At 41.4% G+C, this 26,387-nt stretch overlaps 1 protein-coding gene across 1 annotated transcript in view; it reads right to left on the reverse strand.

Annotated features, from left to right (window-relative positions):
* The window catches only part of MYO1E (myosin IE), a 217,380-nt gene that overhangs the window by 46,858 nt on the left and 144,135 nt on the right, over nucleotides 1-26,387 (reverse strand). Inside the window, exons 10-18 of the mRNA XM_088839655.1 lie at nucleotides 23,395-23,591; nucleotides 18,956-19,036; nucleotides 18,576-18,662; nucleotides 16,199-16,285; nucleotides 14,267-14,434; nucleotides 13,205-13,290; nucleotides 10,740-10,821; nucleotides 5,284-5,390; nucleotides 1,228-1,326 (exon numbers count right to left, since the gene is read on the reverse strand). Coding sequence (XP_088695781.1) covers nucleotides 1,228-1,326; nucleotides 5,284-5,390; nucleotides 10,740-10,821; nucleotides 13,205-13,290; nucleotides 14,267-14,434; nucleotides 16,199-16,285; nucleotides 18,576-18,662; nucleotides 18,956-19,036; nucleotides 23,395-23,591 — 994 coding nt within the window. The remainder of the gene's footprint in view (nucleotides 1-1,227; nucleotides 1,327-5,283; nucleotides 5,391-10,739; nucleotides 10,822-13,204; nucleotides 13,291-14,266; nucleotides 14,435-16,198; nucleotides 16,286-18,575; nucleotides 18,663-18,955; nucleotides 19,037-23,394; nucleotides 23,592-26,387) is intronic.

Here is a 26,387-nt window from a genome sequence, read left to right on the forward strand (position 1 = left end):
TTTTCTAACCTTCCTAAAGACTTCTTTTCATATTGCCGTGCTTACGCTAGAGGTGTAGTGGGCCTTTTAATTCAGAGAGCCCTGATGGTGAATTTTATTCCTAGTTTAATAAGCCTCCAAAGTCATCAGTAATCTTGAATATGTGGGGATAAAAGTCAATGAAGTTTTACTGTATGGAACAATCCACCCTTTGGCCAAGCCTCTCCTGACCTTCCACATCAATGACCTTCCACAGATGATGACCCACATTGATAAACAGTAGCTTCAGTTCAGTTCAGTTCAGTCACTCAGTCGTGTCTGACTCTTTGCGACCCCATGAATCACAGCACGCCAGGCCTCCCTGTCCATCACCAACTCCCGGAGTTCACTCAAACTCATGTCCATTGAGTCGGTGATGCCATCCAGCCATCTCATTCTCTGTTGTCCCCGTCTCCTCCTGCCCCCAATCCCTAGCCATCCCTATCTCCCAGCAGAAGAAACAACATCCTCAAAGGGAAAGCTACTCTATTGGATTTCAAAGATGGCACTTAAGTTCTTCTCCTTCCTAAACCTCTTTGTTACATAAAATCTGAATTAAAAAAAAAATGTTCTTATATCTTGCTCCTGTATCATATACCAGGAAGACATAATTATTTTCTGATTAAAACAGTAAATATGACTTCCTTCTTTCATAAAGGAAATTAAATAAATGTAGAATATCAGTGAAACTCTACTAATTTAGAATCACTAGAGAAATTAGAATCATGTAGTATTTTAAGAACACTAAATTTTATACTTTTTAAAAACAACACAAAGTAAGAGCAATTTAGCACAGATCCTACCAAATGTACTTTAATAGAAATATAAAAATCAGTTTAACTTTATGTTTGGACAAAAAATTTGAGGTTAAATACTTTAAGCTTTTTAAATATTTTCCTGAAATTGTCTCCACACTATTAATTTGCTCAGTCAGTTAAATGTCAGTCTCTCCCTATGTATGTACCCAAGAGAAATAAAAACATATGCCTACATAAAATTGTATATGTGAACACTGATAAACACATTATTTATTACTCATAAGAGCCAAATATGATGGCTATCACATTATTGTTGGATGTACAAACTCTATGAATATATTAAAAGCCACTTAATTGTATACTTCAAATGGGTGAATTGTATGATATGTGAATTATATCTCAATAAGCCTGTTTAAAACATAAAAGAGTTGTCCCAAGTCACCAGTCTTACCTCTGCAGGAATTTTTGAAAGACACGCCGATAGGCGTAACCAGCTCTCCTCACTCGAATGTTCTCTTTGAGGCCCAGGTATTCCACTTGATGCTTTACCCTATAAAGGAGAGAGGGAGCCAGGATGGGACTAGATAATCTTTTCAGCCTGTTCTCCTACCCACTATACCCACAAACTCCCAATTCCACATTTCAGGGAAGCATATTAAAAAAGATTATAAATTATAATAATCTGAGTCTGAGCTGGTCCCCAGGTTATACAATATTCACACATATCTGACAAACCAAACGGGTGAGTCAGGAAAATAATTTTCCTTTTTCCCATCCTCCAAATCCCAAACTCACCATCGACCTTTTCTCCATTAAGGAAATTACACATGATGCTGCCAATTAGAGATATCTGCTCATTTTAAGTCTTCTTCACAAATACTGGCTACACCCCAAGCTTTGAGGCAGGGAATGCATCACCCATTGATTCAAGAAGAAATGTTCCTTCCTCATGAATCACATGGAAAACAATATGCCTCATGTGAAAGCATTGCTCCATTCATTTTAACTTCAGTCATTAGGAAATTTTTGTCAACCGGACAACTGGTTCAAAGTATTAATATTAATATTGTGTTATGCTTAAAATTCTATGTCTTTTACATATTCCTGGAGCACCATCACTCCTCAGTAAATATCAGGCAGGCTGGTAATGCCTGTTCTTCTCCTTAGTAAGCTGTCTCCTCCTTCCAGAAGGAGTCCTCTTTCAAGACTGTCCTCAGCCATTAACCCAAGAAGGTTAGGGCCAAAGAACTCCACCAGGGCAGTAATTCAGAATCCAGGGCAGGCAGTTTGCCCAAAGCCAAATGAAGACACATTTCCAACAGGAAAAGAAAAATAAACTACACACCATAAACTTGTGGAATGAGTAAGCTTGTCCACCGAGAACTTCAATTGACCGTGTGATCCCTGCCAATGAAGCACACTGCCCTTCCATGGACCCTGACGTTTCACGCTCACAGATAAAGTGAAACCAAGCGTGCTCAGTCGCTCAGTCCTGTCCGACTCTTCTTGACCCCAGAGATCACAGCCCATGAGGTTCCTCTGTCCATGGGATTTTTCTGGGCAAGGAAATTAAGTGGGTTGCCATTTCCTCTCCAGGGGATCTTCCCAACCCAAGGATGAAACTCACATCTCCCATGTCTCCTGCAACGCAGGCAGATTCTTTACCACTGAACCACTGGGAAAGCCCCAGAGTGAAACCATCTGTCACAGTAAACCTGAAACAAGACATGAGGGCAGATCCCAGGATGTCATCCTACTGGAAACACAGATCAACATTTGACTAAGGAATACCTTAGTCTCTGTAACACCAGTTTACAAGAGTATATGTTAGGAAGTTCCTCACTGAAATTCAAATAAGGGATGTGATTAAAAAAAAAAAAAAAAACAAGCGAGGGGGACACCGTTGGGGGAAATTCTATGAAAATTTACTGAATAAAATGTACCACTGTCTTCATTTCTCCCCTCTTTGATATTCCAATGACTCAGTTTGGATTTTGAGAAGGTGGCATCATGACTAAGGAACTTTCAACCAGCAGCTACTGCAAGATATGCGCATTAGAGTGACGGTCAGCAGAGCCGAATATGTGGGGCAGGGGAGAGCGTGCCAGGGAGGTACTGCATTTGCGGATGAGTGAGATGTTTTCATTCACGATTATGTGTGTTGAGAAGGGAAGCTGCAGTGAGTCTGAAGTAGGGGGAAGGGCGGGCTACAGCACTTCTTAGCAACACCTCTGCTTTCTAGACTCTTGTAATTTATTTCTGAGGCTGCCGATGACGCCACCATTCTACTCGGTGTGTAAGTGCATGAGACGTGAGTGTGGCTGAGTGAGCATAGGAGTGACGAAGAGACAGGCAGAGGCAGGATGACAGACAAGCGGAACAGATCTGGGGGACCGAAGGAGTCCCTCTCTGGCCTGACCCTCTTATTTAAAGAGGAAGAGACTGAGGACTCAGGAGATGAAGTGCTTCACTCAAACTAGTTGGTGACAGACCAGCACAGGATACAGTTCTTCCAAATCCTAGGCTAGAACTTAACTCCAGATCAGCTGCTCTCCAAATATGAGGCCCAGACCATCATCACTAGCATCGCTTGGGGGCCTGTGAAGAACGCTCATCCCCAGGCCCCACCCCAGGCTCAATGACCCAGAAACTCTGGGAATGGGGCCCTGTCATAAGCCTTCCAGAGGATATTTTGATGCATACTCAAGTTTGACAACTAGTGTCAGAAGGCAAAAACCCCCAGACATTTTCCATCTGTTATCCTCTTGACATCAAAGGAAAAAGTGTGTGACACGGTTCAGAAAAGCAGAGGGTAATTTAAGCACATCCAGAGGAATGACCAAGAAGCGGCAAGGTTGGATTCCACATCCAGCTCCATTAAAGGAATAGCTGGAGTGGCTAAGTGATGAGTTCACGGAAGAGAAGATCCCAGGAAAACATGGCAACTGCCTTAAACTTGCAGAAGAGCCATCACACAAAAGAATCCCAAGAATGGTTCTTATGGCCAAATAGAGTAAAATCGACTTAGAGAAGGGCTGCAGTGCCAGCTGGTGGCAAGAGGTATCCAAAGGTGAGCTTATGACCTAGGAGGAATGGGTTTCCCATCAGAGCATGAATGTCATTTACAGATAATATTGTGAGTGAGTCTTGGATTATTTTAAATTGAAAAATTTGAGTAATTCTATAAAAAAAGATGTTTTAGGAATCTGCATTTATTGATGAGATTATTTAGAATATTGTGAGATAACCAAACAGAAGGCTGCCACATCCCAGCAGCACCTTAAGGTGAGAAAAACAGTCTTAGGCTGCACCACAAAGTGTGAAAATACAAAGAAGGATTTGCACACAGCAAGTGCTCGCACCTGGGCATTTTCCTTCCTATTTATCTGTTCCTCCCTGGAAATGATCAAGCATTGTCTGTCTGCTGTGGGCTGGAAAGGGTCTTGCTGGGAAGATGGGAAATGAACCCTCCAGGTCCCTCAGGGGAGGTGATGAGCAGCTAGGAATTTTCATCCTGGTCTTCCCACTGGAGTTTAACCTTGACTAAATCATCTGATTCTTAGAAGAGTCTATGTTTTTTTTCCAAGAGAGAAAAGAAAAAAGAAAAAAAGATAGGCACTCCAGCATGAATTCTAGTATGAACAGGAACACCAGTATGCTCAAGTCCATCTCATCTGGTGACAGCGGTAGGACTTCTCTCTCTAGTTCAAGTCACTCACAGGGTCTCTCTTCAGCCCTGCTTCCCATGTTCCTATGGACAAGAGGAATTTCCCCAGCTAGATACAAAACCTATATTCTCCAGTCATCATCTTAACATTTTCCTACTCAATCATCCCCCCTGTATCCTGCAGAGGCCACATCCCTAAATGGCAGGTGTAGGAGGAATGTGATGTAGGACTCCTCAGAAGCCAGGGAGGACATGGCTCACCGCTTATATGCCACACATCTCCCTTGGGCTGGTTCCCTCCTAGAGAGTCACGCTGCTCATCAGCACCATGCTTGGGGGATTACAGAGCATATAGCCCCTCTGCCCACATAAGCAACTAAACGACAGACCATTTTTTAACTAGCTCTGCAGAACCCCACTTGCAACCCTGAGCTCAGCATTCCAGGCCACATCCTGTGGGTGCTGACGAGGAGCCGAGTGCACTAAGAATGTCTACACAGGGCCTAAACTAATCTGAAAACCATCCTGACTCTGCTGTGCTGGGGTTTGCTTTCTTTTTTCCATTTGCCCCCAGACCAGCCAAGATCAACATTATAAATCGCTAATTCTGAACTGAAGGGCACTGCCAACATTTCAGGAAAAAACAAGGAGGGGAAAATGATATATACATAGGCTTCTTCCTGAAGTTAAGACACAAAGACATAAAACACATCTGAAGACAACTGAAACTGCTCCTGCCTTGGGCAGAGGCTGGATGGCCTGACTTGAGCAGTGGGAAAACAGGCTGAGGCTGCCCTTGATGTTAGCTGACCTTGACCTCCACCTGTGCCTTTGCCATACCTGCTTTCCTCCCAGTCTTTGGGCTTCTTGGTTTCATTGGGTTTGATGCAGCGAATGTAGTGAGGTGTACATTTCATCAGGGTGCTCACGAGGTCATTGGCTTGTTTCTAGAAAGGAAGAATAACATCATTTAGAAACATGGAATGTGCTCTAAAGTAGATCAGCTTTCCAAGGAGACTTGTGGGCACATGTACAGCTAGAAATTCATCCTCATGATAGTTTGTTCATTAGATTTAACTCAGGGCAACTATACTTTCTCAAAGCTCTACTGACTGTTATGGTGATCTGAACACTCACAAGTGCATTTGAAATTAAATTTTTGACAACAATGAGGCCTTTTTAGTATAGTTAATAAAATAAAAGCAAAAAAGAATCCCCCAAACCCAGTATATCTAGACACATAATTTTTAGGGGAAATAAGAAAGCACGCTAATTATTAACAACTTTAGTTAATTTCATATCAACTGAGGGCTTTTGAAAATACATTTTTCTTATAAACTCTGGAGGGACTGGTGGTGCACAAATTATCTGCAAGGACAAATCATTAGAACCCCCTGTACTTTTTCCAGGCAATCCAACCAGTGAAGAATCATCTTAATAAAATGATGGAAAGTCACAATTAAAAGGTGGGAGACACAAAAGCTTCAGAGTCCATAAACCTTTATTATGCCACTTCATTTACCTTCTTCCTCAGCATGTCTTTTTACAGACTTGCTGACTTGCGGCCCTTTCAGTATAGCAGGAGACTTACTCCTTCACAAACTAAAATATTCGATGTAAAATCATTCCTCACTACCTGCACATTGGGGACCCACGATGAAACTGGGTTGAAGCAGAAAAAGCCACACAAATAAAGTTAAAATTGCTCATGACATATTTCAAATCATGAGTATCTCAAGTGAAAAACACATCAGAGCCCACATCAGCATTTCTAGCCCCACAGATGAGCACACCCCATGGATCCAAGAATGGGGCACACACAGACTCTCATTCCAAGCAAATCAGCCTGAAGAGAGAAAACCTCTAAAAGAAAACAGAGGAAAGCATCTCTAAAGCCAGAAAATCATTACCAAGTCAGCAGAAGGGACTTGCCTACAGGAGACAACCCTCTTTCAATTAGGACTTTTCTATTTTCAAGGGTTTGGGAAATCCGAAACCCTTGAGAAAAACTCCAGTGTATTCAAAGCAAAAGTTCTCCATTTAGACGTGCAGAATACGGCATTATTTGCAATGATTGGAATTCAGAGCAAAGGTGCAGAGCTTGTATGAGCAAAGCAAAGCTCCATGATAAAATGTAAATTGACTTATCTTCCTTGTTGATGAGAGATTGCATTTTTTTTTTAATCCCAAACTCTTATTTTTAAAAATAGCTTGGCACACTATTTAGTCCTAAGCATTTAAAAGCATCTTTTTTCAACCTAGCAAGTTGAGAACACAGGGGCATGTTTGACTTAAGTTTATATGCCACTTGACACAGTTCTTTCCAGCTCAAAATAGCAATGTACTGAAAATGCTTCATGGACTAGACACATGGATTTTCTAATTTATGACTCATGATTATCATCCCCATTTTTTAGATGAGAAAAACGGGGCCTTAAATAAAGTATTGCTTGAGATGACACAATTAGTAAGCAACAGCAGGGAGGCTTGAACCCAAGTCTGTGAGCTAGCAAGTTTTTTCTCTAACCACAATGCCTTCCTCCTTCCTAAGGAAGACAATGAACAATTTATTGTAATACCAAAAGGAATTAACCGGGAGGGCTAGGATTAGACAGAAGCCTTTAGGTTGTAGGATAATTAATTTGAGCAAACAAAAATTTATCTTAACCATCACAATTATCCTGTACTTTGCTATGGGTCAACTGTAGATGTCCCCAGAGGTGGTGGGGAAGCCACAGTTTGAATTTACTCTGACGCCAGACAAGAGCCTATGACTTAGAACAGAAAGTTTCCAAAGCTACTTGCTGAGCAGAAGTGACCATCAAGATATGCAGACCATACAGTAAGCAAAGGTGACACTCCTTCGGGTGACAGCTCCTCATTCTACCCTCCACGTAGATTGTTAGCAAGTCTGAACTAGGATCCTGGCTCTGCTCTTTGCAAGCTGTCTGACAAATCACTAAATTTCTTTGGACCATGGTTGCCCATCTGTAAACTAAGCAGAACTAGAATACTTCTACTATCTCAATCTGCAGGTTGGAATAGATGTTCAATGTCTACCAGTCCAATCACCTCATGGCACTTGCATCTCCTGTCACATCTGCTCCTTTAGAGGCCAGGCCCACTTAGATAAAGCTACCAGCCCCGTCTACTTTGCCAACTCTGAGCTCCATTCTGTCTCCCAATAGCATCAACCTTTGGCTCTAATTTCAAAACTGGTCCCTTTTAGCCATGACAATGTAGAATTCAGGAAAGCCTCAACAATCACATGTTATTAAATAAAGAATATGCTTTATAAACAAAGATAGTGGAAGTTCTCACCAAATATTCTATAAATTAAATTCTACAGAACACTTTCACATTTTAAAGAATTAGAATACATAAAATACCCAATATTAAAACTACCTTGAACATTAACTTTTCTTCTAAGGAACGCAGGATCCCTTTAAACACTTATACCTCAGAGATATTAAGATGATATGTAGCTGCTGCTGCTAAGTCGCTCAGTTGTGTCCAACTCTGCGTGACCCCATAGACAGAAACCCACCAGGTTCCCCTGTCCCTGGGATTCTCCAGGCAAGAACACTGGAGTGGGCTGCCATTTCCCTCTCCAAGGCATGAAAGTGAAAAGTGAAAGTGAAGTCGTTCAGTCTTGACCGACTCTTGGCGACCCCATGGACTACAGCCCACCAGGCTCCTCCATCCATGGGATTTTCCAGGCAAGAGTACTGGAGTGGGGTGCCATTAGCTGCTATATATAAAATAACCAACAAGGACCTCCAATATAGCACAGGGAACTATACTCAATATTTTGTCATGATCTAAAAAGGAAAAGAACCTAAAAAAGTTATACATATATATATATAAAACAATCATTTTGCTGTACATCTGAAACTAACACAACATTGTACATCAACTAGACTTCAATAAAATTTTTTTTAAAAAAAAAATGACGCTTAGCATCTGCAAAATACTGAGGATATGAAAGATATAAGAGATTGGGCCAGAGCTATGCATCTCTAAGAGGTGACTTAGGAGACATAAAACAGGGAGACTCACTCCTATGAGGAGGCAGAACATCAGACAGCCAGAGGCCACATGGTTCACCAAGGAGGGACCATTGGAGGTGAGAATATGTAGAGTCCAGTCTCCCTAAACAAGCTTGCTAACTCCCCCAACCATAGCAATCTGGAACATTCTGAGTATGCCTGGAAGGGGGCAACTCTGAGCATTCAACCAGATAAGAATAAGGAGGCAAAGGGTTCAAGTCTTCCAAGGAGGAGAAAAATGCCCCTGCCCCCACCCTCCTTTTTATAGGAAATAAGCTGAACTGAGAATCCAGACCACTTGAAAGTGAGTCACTGCAGCCCTGATGATCTGGGCCCCTTGGATGTGAATGTGTGACAGTCTTGTGACCAGAGTTTCCAGCCTAAAGCGAATCCTCCTCCAGGACCCAGAGTGATGGCATGAGTCAGAGCCACGCACAGAGGTCAACATCTGGGGCTTTGTGAGAACTGCACCTGCTCTTTGCCCCAGGGAACGCCATCCAAACTCTGTCCCAGGACACTCTATATCTCCAGATCCTTGAACAGGATTGTCCTTCATCCCCTAGTGGCCTCGACCCTCTAACTCAAGACCCGGCTTACATCTGACTTCCTCCACAAAACCTGAGGCCCCTCTGGGGGACTGTCTTACTGCTGTGACATTACAGTGTTTGTGTCCTCAGAGGCTAGGGAGGCAGGCTTCCATTTTCCTGAAGTGTTCAGAGACGAAAAAGCCAGTGAACAGAACAGACAAGACTGTATCCATAGGGCTGGGGTTATCGAGAAGGGTAAGAAGGGCAGGTAGGATCTGGTTGTACAGCTGGTGGGGGGAAGGACAGTCCAGGGGGAGCAGTCAGCACAGGCGCATCAGTGTCCACGGAGAATTATCTAGAGGTGAAGAAGCACGGGAGAGAAGGGGGGACACATGGGGTATATGTAACATGAGAGCATATGCTTTTGTGTTTCTTATGTTTCAGACACTGTGTGCCTTAGATGGATTATGAAATTAATTATCACAGTATCCCCCTGAGACTAGGTACTAAAATCTCTACCTTACAGAGAAGGCAAAAGAAGCACTGAGAATTTAGGTAATTTTCTGGCAATCATATGGTGAGAGATTTGAACACTAATGACGAACCCCAGGGCCCTACTGTTAATCACTTGATGATCCCAATGACTATAAAGACAGGATGGTATTTAATTGCTATGATTCTTGAAAAAACCATTTTTAATATGCACACTACTATATGTAAAATAGATCATCAACAAGAACCTACTGTATAGCATAGGGAACTCTACTCAATACTCTGCAATAACATATATGGACATGTATAATTGAATCACTTTGCTGTACACCTGAAATTAAAACAACATTGTAAATCGACTATACCCTAATATAAAATAAAAATAAATATATAATTTTAAAAGTGTTTTCATCTGGTATAATTAAAAAAGTTTACTGACTTGTTTTCAAAAAATTACATGATGGAGTACATTCAACACAACCTTTAAATTCAGAGTGTTGTTAGGGACAATTTTATCACACAAGGCCTCTGATAATTCACCGCACACCCCACGAGAGGCTTCCAAGAAACACTAAGAGAACTCCCCTGGTTGTCCAGTGATTAAGACTCCAAGATCCCAATGCAGGGGGCATGGGTTTGATCCTTGGTCTGGCAATTAAAATCGTGCATGCTGGAAGGCACAGCCAAAAAAAAAGAACAAAAGATACACTAAGAATTCCTTTGATTCTGAGATACCGTAGGGCCAAGATGCTTGTAATTCACAAAAAGGGTCTGCAAGGTCCAGAGAGGCGGTGCATAAATTCCCCTTAAAAGGCTCAGTAGAATTTCAGGTACGTATAAAGTACTTGGCGGGGTTTTGAGGTCTGGTCTGGAAAACCGTCATCAAAATCCAAAATATGGCTCTAGATCATAAAATTTCTCTGATAGATTAATGTGAATTCTCCTAGATTCAGCGGAAAGTCATTTCCTCTTAGAAAGTAGCTGATTATCATCTGCTGACTATTAAGCTACGAGGTACTTAATATCCCTTTGGGGTTTTAGTACAGCCAAGTCAAATCCAGCAAGCATCCTGTAACCCTTTCTCGAGCAGCAACATCACTTCTGGCCATCTTCTGTAACCAATTTGTTGTATCTCACTGACCTCAGCCTGGCCCAGGGGTACGGTTCCTGAGTCCCAGAAAATCCTACCTCTTACAGGAATCCATAAATTTCCCCAAATAGAACAAACCTTTATTTTGCTTCCAGCAGTAGTTGGGCGCCCTTTCTTGTCAGCTTGCAGATTTTCCGGAAATAAAGACTTTATAAAAGGTCTGGAAAAAAAGAGAGAGAATGGATTAGCAATCAGCAAGTACCTTGGGGGCTGGAACACCTTCTTCCATAGAGAAGTGAGTGTCGTCCAGAAGCACAGAACCTTGACTACAGAATGGCCACCTGACTCAAAGCACAAGCCATCAAGTTAAAGACTCAGGAAAATAAAGCAGTGGACAAGAGGAACACAGAGAAAGAATTCTAAGACAGAAACATCTTGGAAAATAAAATTTTAAACTCTGCCTTTCATGCTTCCCTACCCACTATTATTGAGACATACCTTGGCATCAGAACACAACAGAGGGGGCTAAGTGTGAATTTGCTGAGTTAAATAAGATAGACCATAGCACGGGGATGTGTATGAATTGTCCAGATTCAATGCGGATTCTACTGTGCTCTAAAGCAGGGTTTCTCAACCTAGCTACTAAGGATACTTGAGATTGGATAATTCTGTGTTGGGACCCAAGGGGTGAGGTTGGGGGGGTGCTTTACACATTATGGGATGTTTCACAGTATCAGTGGCCTTTCCCTACTAGATGCCAATAGGCCACTCTTTCTACCATCCCTTCCTTCAAGTAAAAGACCCTGACGAATTGTGCTTTTGAGTATGAGCAATTTTAAGTGAAGCTAATTCACTAACGCTCTGCTGGCTGAATGTGTCTTCATTAGTAAGTGCAATTGAGCTGCATCTGTTGATATACCTGCCTCAAAGGGCACAGGGCAAGGACAATGTCTTAATCACTGTAGTGTACCCTGTGTCTGGAACATAACATCTACCTGGAACACAGTAGGTGCTCAATAAATACTTGCTGACTGACTGACTGATGGAATAAATGTGATCCATGTAAATTCCTCCTACATGACTTAACTAGTAGTAGTAATAGCGTTAGTGGCTCAGTTGTGTTCAACTCTTTGCGACCCTGTGGACATTAGCCCGCCAGGCTCCTCTGTCCACGGAATTCTCCAGGCAAGAATACTGGAGTGGGCTGCCATTTCCTTCTCCAGGGGATCTTCCCAACCCAGGGATTGAACCTGGGTCTCCTGTATTGCATGCAGATTCTTTACCATCTGAGCCACCAGGGAAGCCCAAGTGACTTACTGGGCATCATGAATTTTCCAGGAAGTCTCCCCAGCAATAATCTACTTTTAACCTCACCAGACACAATTATAGATTTTTACAGCACATGTGTTTTCTAAACAATAGACCATGTCTACACGGCACGAGTTTTAGATGGAAGCATCAATAGCTCTGGAAGCTGGCAGTAATTTTAATAATTAAAAAAAAATCTCTAAAAGCATGTCGGCACCTGATTATCATAAACCCCACAAACCAGGACCTGTGGTTTACCTGACCTTTTAAGAGCGAATAGATTTTTATGTTTTGAATGAAGAAATCTCTGAAAGGAGGGATGTGAGTCCCAAGGAAGTACAAGCCTGGGAAGATGCGGGCTGGGGAGGAGTGGAGGCTGGCGGGAGGGGTAGAGGATTAAACAGAGCAGAAATCTGAACTGTGGACCAAAAATGAAACTTGACTTTGCTTTCACAGAAGTCAGGTCCTTTCTAGAAAATAATCATGCTTGCAGCTGTTGATTAAAGCTGATATGATATTTGAAGTAAGAGACTAAAAAAAAGGACACTATTACTTGGGGGAAGCTCTAAAACTTGTAGAAACTGGAAGACTGTGCAATATTGCATTTGCCTGGCACAGAGAGGCTTGATCATGTAAATGATGCCTGACATCCATCACCCCGGACCATGGGGACCTTAGCAGGTAACGGGGGAGGAAAGGACATGGCAAAGCTGGTCCTGAGTGCTCCAGCAGCTTGCAAGGGGGTGGGGGTGGGGGGGTTTGTGTTCCCACTGCTTCTATGAACATAGCTTAGTCAAGGTCTGGCGAGTTAAAATGGATCTCTGAGTGTCCTTCCCTGAGTTCTTGAGCCATTTCTCAAGTGTTTTAGCAACTCAGGTTAACTTGGTTGTAGCTAAGCCATTAGCATGTTTAAAAACTGAGCGACTGAGGAGAATTCTTAGGATGATAGTCCGAGGGCAAAGCTTCACAGAACCAGGCTATTCCACTCATATATTACATGGCTATCCCAACCCAATCCCAGGATGGGCACTTCCTCTAGATAATACCATTGAACTTGATGAAGTTGGAGACCCTGAGGGCTTGCAGATGGCACTTAGAATGTGGGGTGGGAAGTATTAAGGATAAAGGAGAGACTAAAAGGTGGGGGGATAACTATTTTAAGAAGTCAAATTGTCTAACAATAACTCAGACCCAACAGCACAAGGAAGCAAAATGCTGACATTCAAAGATCACAAGTTGTCCTAATACTAAAAATCTGATCAAACCTTTGAGTCAGATAAGGCAAACACACTTACAGCTCACTGCTTTGCATAAGCTCGATCAGATCCATAAAAAGCACATCACGGTTCCGCTCACAAAAGCCATCCATGTCATAGGATACCTTGCCAAGAATGGAAAGAAATCAAATTTTATCTTTTAAATGTTTCATTGAACAAAACATCCAAGCCAGCATGGCTATCTTTCACGGAAATATGTATAGTTTCAGATGTAACAAATGGGCTTTCATCCTGATATGTCACATTAAGGCTGTGCATGTTTTACTTGCTAGATGACTTAGTTGGTGATGGCCTAGAGATGCTGATTTCATACACGATCCAAAAAATACATCACCAGGCCCCCAGTTCTCACGATTACATAGCCCTTCTTCTATAGATATACAGGTGTGTAAATAATACACCGAATTCCCTAAATTTTAGCTAAGATGGAATAAAATGAAACTGTGCACACTGAACCACTACAATGGGCCATGTCATCTGAGGCTTTTTGATTTCTCCTGTGAATGGAGTAAGATCAATTTAGCTGCAGCCTCATGCTCAAGGATCCTCCCTGGTTAACAAGAGATTAAGTGGGATGAAGAGTGAGACCAGTGAATTTCCACAGTACTGTGAAGTCTCCAAATATCATGACCTCAGTTTACTTATCTGTGTATCACCAGCACCCACACAAAGCCTGGTAATGCAGTAACACACAGTACTCATGCATTTTATAAGAACCAACCCCTGGTCCTTATTTATACTCCCAAAGAAGATGGGCAAGTAAAAAAAATGCAGGCTTGCATAAGAGGCAAGACGAAAGCTCATTCCTTCAGCAGTTAATATATATGCTGATTCATGCTTATGTTATATAAGGGTGATTCGTGTTAAAAAATACGCAGCAGGGTATACTATCTTTTGTTTGTCTCTCCAAATATTTCACAAGCCCCATGTTGAATGAATGAATGATGGATAATAAAACACAGTGAGGCAGATAAAACTATATGGACACCTTTCAGTTGCCTCATGAGAAAACAGATTACAGACCCAAAGGCTTAATACAGGTAACTTCCTCTTTGTTGAACCCCTGCTCCCTGGCCATACCTTCCCAGCGTAATGGTGAATAATGAAGCCTTGGTTCCAGCTGTTGAAGTGCTCATGGTTCCCAATCTGCATCTGCAGTTTCTGGAGCAGTGTCTGGTCTGCCCCCTCACCCACCGCGTGCATCGTGGCACATACATCATCCAGAATGCTCATGATACCAGGAGGGTTCTGATGGGACCAAGAAAGCAAAGTCCCAATTCACTGACTGTTCTAAAACATACCATGTTCATTAGGTCTTTCCTTAAGCAAGGAAACAACTCCTGAGACTTAAGATACCATCTTGGAAGTCAGTCTTTCCCTTTGAGGAAGGATGCTATTAATAATCCCAAATGGGAGCCACCTCTTAGATCTAACGATGGAACAAAGTCCATTTTCAAAAAGAAAAGTTCAACTTCCCGAGGTTCTATTCAAAGTCATACATAGAAAGATCATTATCTGCTCACTTTTATTGTACTAGGTTGATTTTTAAAACTCTGAAGAAAACCATTTTTCTTTGACCCTAATTCATTTCTTAATGTTTGTTTTCAGCTTGTTACCCATATAGACATGGATAATACAATTACATACTGGATACATTCTATCATATATCACTTTTTCTGCATGGCACTAGTTTATAAATAATCCTCCTGCTTTCAGTTTAGTTCAATCGCTCAGTCATGTCCAACTCTTTGCGACCCCATGAATTACAGCACGCCAGGCCTCCCTGTCCATCACCAACTCTCGGAGTTCACTCAAACTCATGTCCATCGAGTCAGTGATGCCATCCAGCCATCTCATTCTCTGTCATCCCCTTCTTCTCCCGCCCCCAATCCCTCCCAGCATCAGAGTCTTTTTCCAGTGAGTCAACTCGTCGCATGAGGTGGCCAAAGTATTGGAGTTTCAGCTTTAGCATTAGTCCTTCCAATGAATACCCAGGACTGATCTCCTTTAGAATGGACTGGTTGGATCTCCTTGCAGTCCAAGGGACTCTCAAGAGTCTTCTCCAGCACCACAGTTCAAAAGCATCAATTCTTCGGCAATCAGCTTTCTTCACAGTCCAACTCTCACATCCATACATGACCACGGGAAAAACCATAGCCTTGACTAGATGGTCCTTGATTGGCAAAGTAATGTCTCTGCTTTTTAATATGCTATCTAGGTTGGTCATAACTTTCCTTCCAAGGAGTAAGCGTCTTTTAATTTCATGGCTGCAGTCAGCGTTTGCAGTGATTTTGGAGCCCCCAAAAATAAAGTCTGACACTGCTTCCACTGTTTCCCCATCTATTTCCCATGTTTTGATGGCTATATTTCCCTGCTCTTGTATGCTATAATTTATTTAAGGACTGAATTCTCTATGAATGTTTTCACTATTTCCAGCTTGGGACTTTTATAAAAAAAATAAAATATACTGTACAGATGTGTCTATGCCCTTTTATTTTCTTTCCAATAATTTCTAAGGCTAAAGTCCTAGAAGCTGTACAAATGGTCTAGAAGGCAGGGCCAATTTTATGTCTCTTCATACACTATGCCATCAACATAAGTGATAACTGTCTCCTCTTAAAATTCAGTAACGACTTCCCTTCATAAATTGACAATGTACGTATAGACACATGTACATATTAACTGTAAGAATAAAACCCTGTTTTCATACATATACATATAAGCAAAATAAATGTAATTGCTAAAACTCTCTGCATCAAGGATTTTCCTGGTGGTCTAGTGGCTAAGACTCTGCACTCCCAATGCAGGGGGCCTCGGTTCAATCCCTGGTAAGTGAACTCGATCCCACATACCACAACAAAGAACAGACACAGCCAAATAAGCAAACAAAAAAAACACCTCTCTTCAATCAGAGCTCTCACTCCCTCTATTCTAATACGATGACAGAGAGAACAAAAACTCACTTAGTGTGAACCTGTGAACAGCGAAGAGACACACCAGACCGATACTTACAACTTTGTTCTCAATGAGGTCACATACGACTTTGTTATTAAAGTAATCAATGGGTGTCCATCTGATGCCTTCTTGCACGTATTCTTCCTATAGGACAGAAAGCAGGAATTCTCATTATGACTCAGTGAAGCCCAGCTAGAGTTCAGCACAGATGGATATCACAGGCACATAAATCATCAGGAAAGAAAAACCTGGATCCCTGCCATAAAAACTAGCAATACTAATAGTTTCTAAGAGGAAGAGGAAAAGAGAATTTCATTGCTTGGTAATTTTTATGTTTGGTTAGAACCACATAAAATTGCTTCCATACAATTGTTTTTGACATACAAAGATGGCAATTAAAAATGGCTTAACCCATAGGTCCAGTTATGAAATAATCTCTTTGAACTGAACGTAGAACAGAAGTACAGATTAGCATCTAGGTACTTAAAACGAAGGCCCCTCATTCAGGTCAGCTGCTCATTAACATGACGAACACCATCACACTCTCCTGGTTTTCCTCGTTTCTCATCAGTCTTGCTTTGTTAGCATCCTTTGCTGGCTCTCCCCTTTACCCCCTGATCTTTATATGATGGGGGCTCTGAGGGCTCAATCTCCCAGCCTTGTTTTCTCAACCCTTATTCTCTAGGTAATTCCAATCAACTCCGTGGCTTAAAATAATACCTATAGGCTAATGACGCCTGAAAGTGTTTCTCTAGTCTAGACTGGCCCCCTGAGTTCCAGAGTCACATATGTTTCATATTCTGGAATTTCCACTCAGAGGGATAACAGGCCTCTCATATCTACCACATTCAGCAGTGCTCTGGCCCCACATCCCTCCACTGTCTCCAACCAACTGCTCTCCTCCTCATCTCACCATTCAGCAAAGTCTCCCCACTGGTCCTGTTACTCAAGCTGCAAAGGTGGGAATCATCTGCGACTCCTCTTTCCTCAGCTAATTATGTTGAGAGCAAGTCACACTGACTCATTCTGCAAAATATATACACAATCTGATCGCCTCTCACCATGTCCCCCCGCCTCCACTGCAGCCACCACTGTCTACGCCTCATCATTCTTGCTGAGTCTCCCCGGGAGTCTGGTCTTGAAACTTCTACTCTTGTTTGTCCTCCCCTGCCTCAGCCTGCCCTGTCTAAGTGCATAGAGTCAAAGCCAACTGGCAAACACAAATCGGATGTCATCACACTCTACTGAAAATCCTCCAATGGCTTCCCACCATACTTACTCTGAAGTCTTCGCCATGCCCCACAAAGTTCCTCTGTGACCCAACCTCTGCCTCCTCCCATCTCAGTCTCTACCATGTCCACTCTTGGGGTTTGGCTCTAGCTACTCTGAGGAGTGAAAGAATTCCAGGGCAGAGTGTTCTATGAAAACTATTGATCACTGGTGTTCCTAAGCACACACATGAACACTTATATGAATAAACATTCTTCAAACAGCCTTGGATATGTGCAGTGGGTTGAATGAGTCCCCCAAGATTTTGTGTCCATCTAGAACCCCAAAATGTGAGGAAGTAGGATATCTGGAGATATAATTAGCTAAGAATCTCATAATGAAATTATCGTGGATTTAGGGTGACCCCTAAATCCAAAGACTGGTGTTTGTGTAAGAGAAGAGAAAATGAGATTTGGACACAGGGAGAAAATGGACACACGAAGACACAGGCGGAGACTAAAGGCATGCTGCCCAAAGGCAAGGAATGCCAGGAGCACTTGAGCTGCAAGAGGCAAGGAAGAATTTCCCCTACAGCCTCTGGAAGGGGTGCTACCCTAGCAACATCTTGATTTTGAATTCTGGCCTCCTGGACTGGGAGAGAAAAAAATTTCTATTGTTTTAAGCTATCTGGTTGGTGGTACCTTATTATAGCAATCTAAGAAATCAAAAAACAGTAGGCACCAGAATAAAAGGTAAAAGGTAACTTGCACTGGACTTTCAGTAGGTAGTATAAACAAGACAAGTAACCTCAAGTCAGAATTTAAATATCAGCTTTGTTAAAGACACATTTATTTTTATGTTAGACTGGGAGCAGAGCAAATCTGAGAAACCAAGTTTTCCCTTGGAACACAGTATATGCCACAGACAATTGGGGTTGGAATAGGTTTCTATTTCCACTTGGTCAATGAATCATAGAGTAGTAAAAACAACCAGTCAGAAGTCCAACTTCACAGCATCATTTACTTACAGAGAAAGAAAATGTAGCAGATGGTGTTTATACTTCAGACTAAAATGTCACAGTGGCATATGGTTTTCCTGCCTGACTCTATTAAATACATTTTCTAATTAAAAAACTATAATCTTTACTTATTACCAAAAGAGAGACATCTCTACCCTTCAAAACAAATTAGAGACAGAACAAGATGAAGGAAGAGGGACTGCTCACCTGTTCTGCCTTTAATGTGAGTTCAATAAAAATCTGCTGTAATTTTTCATTAACAAAATTGATACAAAACTGTTCAAAGCCATTTTTCTGAATAAAAGAAAAAGACAAAGTGTTACTTTTATGTACTTGTTTCTGCAAAATCATTTTAAAGTCACTTCTTGAGTGATCTAGTGAGAAGACTTAACAGAAATGTTGGCGGCATCAGTAGAAACAGCATAGTTTATATTTAGGAGATACTAATTTAGTATAGGTACATGAAGAACTCAAAAAGGCAAAAACGAGCCACAATGATTTGTTTTTTCATTGCCTAGAATTATTTCTTTCAAGCCAGGTAAAAAGCATTACCCTTCTTTGTCTTCAATTACTCAAGCCGGTCTTACCTGAAATATTTCAAAGCCATAGATGTCTAGGACGCCAATGTTGTATTCCTGGTGGTCCTTCTCCATTGCTTTGTTGATAGACTAGAAGAAAGTAACCAGCATGGTAATTAACTCCTTTCATAGTCATATTAAAAATGGGCATGCATGGGGATAAGAAAAGCAGATACTACTGCCTATGGAAACAGAAGCAGACAAGAAGACAGATGAATTGCCCCTTAAAAAAGGCCTCAGCGCAATGTCAAGTTTGTGGGAAAACCACCAGAATCTTTAAAAAAAAAATAGAAAAAAAAAGTTTGCTTCATGATGAAAACCATTCATTTCTGGCAGAACTAGTTTTTCTCAGGAAGTCTTGAGAATTAGAAGAAAATACCATCTTGGATGAGTGAAGTAAAACCTGTTTCACAAAAAGAACCAATATTGCAGGATTTGTAAATATTCTTTCCATTAACCCCATCCAGTATAGGCATACATAAGAGATACCATGGGTTTGGCTCCAGACCGCTGCAATACAGCAAATATCACAAAAGGGAGTCACACCTTTTTTTTGTTTCCCAATGCATATAAAAGATGCTTATACTATACTGTAGTAGTTTATTAAGTGCAGTCTTTTAAGTAGCATTACATATAAAATATATATATACTTTAATTAAAAATTACTTTATTGGTTAAAAAAAAATGCTAGCACCTGAGCCTTCAGCAAGTAATAGTAGTAACATCAAAGATCACTGATCACAGAGCATCATCACAAATATAATGAAAAAGTTTGAAATATTGCCAGAATTACCGAGATGTGACGGAGACGTGAAATGAACAAATGTTTTCGGAAAAATGGCACTGATAGGTTTGTTCAACAGTTGCCACAAACCTTCAATTTGTTAAAAAAACACAGTATCTACAAAGCACAATAAAACAAGGTATGACTTGTAGTCAATTAAAGATCATCTAACATAATATGGCAGGAATGTCAACAAGACAGTCTTTATTCTCAGAGGCAACGGTGGACAGTAATGCCATTAATTAGTATTAAAGTGATGGTAATGAAAAGCAACTTTACGTGGATTCAACATTCACCAGGCTTTGGGAAGGGCTTCCCAAGTGTCGTTTCATTTAGTTCTCGCTACAATCCTCTTAATGACACTGATAACATCATAATGTATGAAACCACACTGGATAAGAGGAAGGGTCTGGAATTCAATTTAAGTAGTATGATGATCATATCTGTGTTCTTGACCACTGTGAAAAGAGATGTGTAATCAATGAAACAGATAATGATAGGAAGTGGGGAGTAGGTAGAGGGGGTTAGTCAGGCCTGCAGGGGAGGGAGGAATGTAAGAGAAAAATTCCTGGGGGCTGAGAATAACTGGAGGACTTTTTAAGTACCAGAGTTGTTTTCCAGGCAAAGAAAATGACATTCATCTTTTATCAGCCAACAGGTAATGATGTATAGCACTAGCCCAGCACCTGGCACAGAGTCAGGGCTTAATGAATGTCAGCTCCAATTAGTATCACTTACACAGGGCATTTGCCCCATCACACCACACAATCAAGGGAAGACAGAAAGGAAATAAAGTGGGAAGGCCAGCACTGGAAGGTTCACTGAACACAAGAAATGTAGGTTCTAATCCCAGTTCAGCACAACCCTCCTGCTGAATGGCCTTGGGTGAAATCACTAATACTCGGGGCTAAGATTCCCTTGTCAATATAAAGACGGGCCTGGACAAGTTAAAGGCATGACTAATGACTGTTTCAGCAGTATGTAAACCGTGAACTCCCAGATGTTCAAGCAGGTTTTAGAAAAGGCAGAGGCACCAGAGATCAAATTGCCAACATCCGCTGGATCATGGAGAAAGCAAGAGAGTTCCAGAAAAACATCTATTTCTGCTTCATTGACTATGCCAAAGCCTTTGACTGTGTGGATCACAATAAACTGTGGAACATTCTGAAAGAGATGGGAATCCCAGACCACCTGACCTGCCTCTTGAGAAACCTGTATGCAGGTCAGGAAGCAACAGTTAGAACTGGACATGGAACAACAGACTGGTTCCAAATAGGAAAAGGTGTACGTCAAGGCTGTATATTGTCACCTTGCTTATTTAACTTATATGCAGAGTACATCATGAGGAACGCTGGGCTGCAAGAAGCACAAGCTGGAATCAAGATTGCTGGGAGAAATATCAATAACCTCAGATATGCAGATGACACTACCCTCATGGCAGAAAGTGAAGAGGAACTCAAAAGCCTCTTGATGAAAGTGAAAGAGGAGAGTGAAAAGGTTGGCTTGAAGCTCAACATTCAGAAAACAAAGATCATGGCATCTGGTCCCATCACGTCATGGGAAATAGATGGAAAAACAGTGGAAACAGTGTCAGACTTTATTTTTTTGGGCTCCAAAATCACTGCAGATGCTGATTGAAGCCATGAAATTAAAAGACGCTTGCTCCTTGGAAGGAAAGTTATGACCAACCTTGATAGTATATTAAAAAGCAGAGACATTACTTTGCCAACCAAGGTCCGTCTAGTCAAGGCAATGGTTTTTCCCGTGGTCATGTATGGATGTGAGAGTTGGACTGTGAAGAAAGCTGATCGCCGAAGAAACGATGCTTTTGAACTGTGGTGTTGGAGAAGACTCTTGAGAGTCCCTTATACTGCAAGGAGATCCAACCAGTCCATTCTAAAGGAGATCAGTCCTGGATGTTCATTGGAGGGACTGATGCTAAAGCTGAAACTGCAATACTTTGGCCACCTCATGCGACGAGTTGACTCACTGGAAAAGGCTCTGATGCTGGGAAAGGTTGGGGGCAGGAGGAGAAGGGGACGACGGAGAATGAGATGGCTGGATGGCATCACCGACTCTGTGGACATGAGTTTGAGTGTACTCCGGGAGTTGGTGATGGACAGGGAGGCCTGGCGTGCTGTAATTCATGGGGTCGCGGAGAGTCGGACACGACTGAGCAACTGAACTGAACTGAACTGAATGTTTTGTATAACCCTGACCTTCCTAAGCAATCTTACCATTAACATAACCATAAGAAGTACACAGAATATTTACCCTACCCTGCTCTGATCTACTCAACCCTAAACACACCCAACAATACTTTAAGCCTTATAGATGTTGCCTGGAGTGTTTCACTTTCTGGATCTAATGGCCAGCCTGTTGTCCCTTGACTGGGGTTCGCCTGTGGTTCTTTCTGGCTGGAATATATAAAAGGTAGAGGAGTGAAATAGCTGGAGCTCTGCCAAATTACCTGGGTTTAATTCCTAGGTTTATCACTTAATGGTGGTGTGACCTTGGGGAAGTTCCTGAACTTCTCTGTGCCTCAGAGTTAGCTTATATGTTTAATAGAGACAATAATACCTAAGTCACAGAGTTGTTGTAAGAATTATTTTTTTTCTAAAATACTTAGACCAGTATCTGGCACATAGTAAGTGCTATGTAAGTGCTCGCTATTATTATTCTAACCATTTACAAGCTACAGTGATTAACACAGACTGTCACTGGCAGTGACTGTGCTGAGAGACTAATTTTCAGAATCTATAAGTTATATACATAAATGAATATGTATGTATATGCATATTTAGATATAATATCTGTATGGTTACACCATCATTTTAAAAGTCTGTGGTAGTTTAAAAAATACATCTGAAAAGTCTTTGACACTCCTCTCCCCCAAAAATTGGAAATTAAATCCTCTGCTCTTAACTGTGGGCTGTCCTTAGTGACTTATTTCTAATGAACAGAAGCTGACAAAGTGGCAATATTTGAGGCCAAGATTAGGACATCAAAATCTTTGCAGCTTCTTCCTTGCTCTTTCTCTTACTCATTCTAGGGGAAATCAACTGCCATGTTGTGAGGATATTCAAGCAGCTCCAAAAAAGACGCCCATGTAGCAGGGAATGGAGGCACCCTGCCAACAGCCATGTGAAGACGCCATCTTGGAACCACATTCTCCAAGCCTCGTCAAGCCTTGTAGTTCTAATCAGCATCTTTTTGCCTTCTCATCCCCGAGTCAGAACCACCAAACTAAGTCACCTCCAAATAGCTGACCCACAGAAGCTGTGAAAAAATAAATGCTTACTCTTTTAAGCCACTAAGTTTTGGGTTAATTTGTACCATAACAATAGATGATAAATACAAAATTCCAAACCTTTAAGCGAAAGATTTACGACAGTGGGCCTCCTCTTTTTCTGGTCTGTAGTTCTGGCTTTACTAAATATTTTGTCCACAAGAAGCTGTTACCACATTTTTTTTTTTGCTGGACAATACTAGAAGTAAAACTGGAAAAGTAAAAAATGGCTCCAGCGTGAGGATTAAAACATGGAGCAAAGTGCTGATCACATAAGGAATGAGCCAGAACGTGAACACAAAGCTCTGAGAGGGTTGACTCTTTACATGTCATCAGAATATGGAGCCCCAACAATGTCAATCTGTGTTTACTTACATCTACCAAGAAATCAAAGACCCGGGAATGCAGGGCCTTGGCAAGTGCATCCCTGGTGTAACAGGCTTGCTCTACGTTGAGGGTCACGTGGATAGACTCTGACTTGCCTCCCCACTTGCTGTCCATCTGCCGGCTTGTGAGCTTTTCTTTCAACCGGTCCTGGTTGATCCCCAGGAGATAGGCAGGAAAAGCCAAAACTATACAATACAAAACAAAAACATGATTGTCTTTCAGAGTTTTAACAATTTCTCTCACACATACACGAAGACATGTGTGTGCACACATGCAAGATACCAACCGTCATTAGCCTCCATGATCCTTCACTGTAATGGAGACTGCTTATCAGAAATCTCACACACATCCATCCACTTTAATTTTTCCATTACATGAGTCAATTCCTATGACAACCGACTTTCAATAATACAAATCAGTGATCCAAGAAGGGTGGCAAATCAATCCCCCCTACTGAGATCACAGCCAAATGCCTAAAATGGACATCTTTCCAAGTCTGCAGCAAGACAGCCCGGAAGGAACTAAATGAAGAAACATTTTTTTGGCTCCAAATAATGTTTTTCTTTCTTTTTGGTACAGTGTTTTCATAGAATCATCATTCCCAGCTTGAAGCACCTGATATCATCAAACTTATAATGATAACAAATCACATAGTTATTGAGTACTTACCATGTGTTGGTTTACTAAAGACAGAGGACAGGATATAAAATACTTAAGAAACCCTGAAGACAATTTAGATGGGGCAAAGATCGTTTACCAAATAAAGAAGCCTACAAAAAGCTGAGTATTTGACATGGACAGACAATAATGTCCTGGAGGAACTTAGGACAGAGAGGTATTACTGTTCGCTGGGGTGGTCAAGGAAGATGTGGGATTTGGTGGGGGGAAGCGGAGGGGCTAAAAGGCTGAACAGGGTTTGTACAAATGCAGAGGAAGAAATAAGAGGGAGAGAGGGGAGTGGCATGTGCAAAGGCAAGGACGCTGGGTAGGGGAGACACAGCGGAGGTGAGCACTGGCTAGAGATGAAGGTCAAGGCAGGTGATTAAAAGATTAGGATGAATTCTAATGGTGGAACTGAATGGTAGGGGATATTTGGTCTGGAGTCAAAGGGGGCCTGGATGGCTTCTAGAGACTGATGTTACCAGATTTCCCTGGGGCAGTGTACAAGCAATGGAAGGGACTGTAGTAGTCACACCACAGAATAAACATCCCATACTAAGGATGCAGTTGGCATAGCCTGTGGTCTTCAGATAGAAAAGGTGAGGTTCTCACGGCTCAGCAAGTTGTTTCAAGCCAAGAAACTCACCAAGAGGGGGCCCAGAGATACAAACAGGTTTTCTTGACTTTTTGGTCAAAATACTCTAATATGAATAAATGACAAGCATGAGATTCCTGGACATGAAAGACATGAAAGAATGCTCAGATTTTTTTCCAGTACGAATGAAAGATTTTTATGAACACAAATCAAAATTCTGGACTTGGATATAAATTCTCTTTTTCTGCACAAAGTTTTGCCAAAATTCTCTGATAAAGGGATTTTTATTAAAGACCTTATGATAATGCTCAAAAATCATAAAGCTCCCAATAAAGATAATCTGTTTGAATTTCACAGATGGCACTGGAATGTAACAGGCTAACATTTCTCAGTATATACCTTCCAATGAGATTAAGTCAGTGAAAGCATTTTGATAAAGTGCAATGCCAGAACAAGGTATTTATTATCTATGTGACTGTTCCACAGAAATGCTCTGACAGGGAGAGGGCTTCCTTTTTCAAAGGGCATGTGAACAAAATTAAATACACTAATTTGCCAATGGCCAGTTTCTTTTAAGTTTAGTTTCACCACACATATGTTTAGGAATCTGGATGTGTCTTCTGCCAAAATGAAAATTACCTTGCACAGAACAAGGACATAAGATGCCTGTAAATCACATGTGCAGCTTTGCGTGAGAATCAAAAGACACTTACCAAAGTGTCTGACACAGAGGAGGCCTTCATTAAGGGGCAACTACAGTGCTTGTTATTATCACTCTCACCAGGAAGACAGCATGTAGATGAAACATGGGCTTCTCCCAAGCCCCCAACCATGATAAACTAGGGACACAGTTGGAATGGTTGGTAGAAATGTTTATGGCATTACCATTATGGCCACAGCTAAAGAAATAAAACAATATGGCATAAGTGCTTGGGTCCTTGAGATGAAATAGACAAGACTGACAAGAAAACAATATCCTTCCAGGCCTCCTATCTCTCAAGTAGAAGAGGGCAAAAGTGAAGGACCCCAGGCACTCGAAAAACAAGGCAGGAGTTTTGGCCAAGAATCAGAGTCACAAGCTTAGGGAAACAGCTAAGAAGTCTAGAGAGGAAATCTAGTACTTGCTTTTCCAAAAAATCCATGCCATGTTTTTCAAATATAGTATCTTCTTCAATGGCTGCCCTGGTGCTGGAACTGTAGGGCTGCTCATATTGACTTCGTTCCGGCTATGAATTTCTATGAAGGTGTATGCAACAATGGCTGGATAGGAGTGGCAGTTTGGAAGTTCAGAGGCTGGGGGAATGGGTTGGGAAGGAGAGAGCAAGGAGAAAGCACTGATTAATTTTAAAAATGCTGATGTAACTCTGGTAGAGTTAAACAGAATTATGCAGGGCATAAAAGAACCCGTTAGAAAAGAATGTTTTAGCACATTTTGATAATGAGGATAGATTTCTACTACTGCATTCAAGTGTAAAGCAAAGTTGGATTGAATTTTTCCATTAAAGTATAGGGAGTACAGAGAAACCAAAAAGATGTAGCAAAACAAAACTCCCTGTTACAAATTTAAAAGAAATGGCAAAGTAAATGTGGTTCATCAATCTTGGGTGTTGAGGTTCTATGCTTTCTAACCCACTAATAACAAGGCAAAGAAGGGGCACTGTCACTTTACTCCCGTGGTTACTTAAGTAGTATTTTTATTTCCTTCAACAAACTTCTTAAGCTAATT

Source organism: Moschus berezovskii, chromosome 9 (assembly GCF_049115385.1).
Source record: "Moschus berezovskii isolate FMDL1 chromosome 9, NW_MosBer_1.0, whole genome shotgun sequence".
Taxonomy (NCBI): domain Eukaryota; kingdom Metazoa; phylum Chordata; class Mammalia; order Artiodactyla; family Moschidae; genus Moschus; species Moschus berezovskii.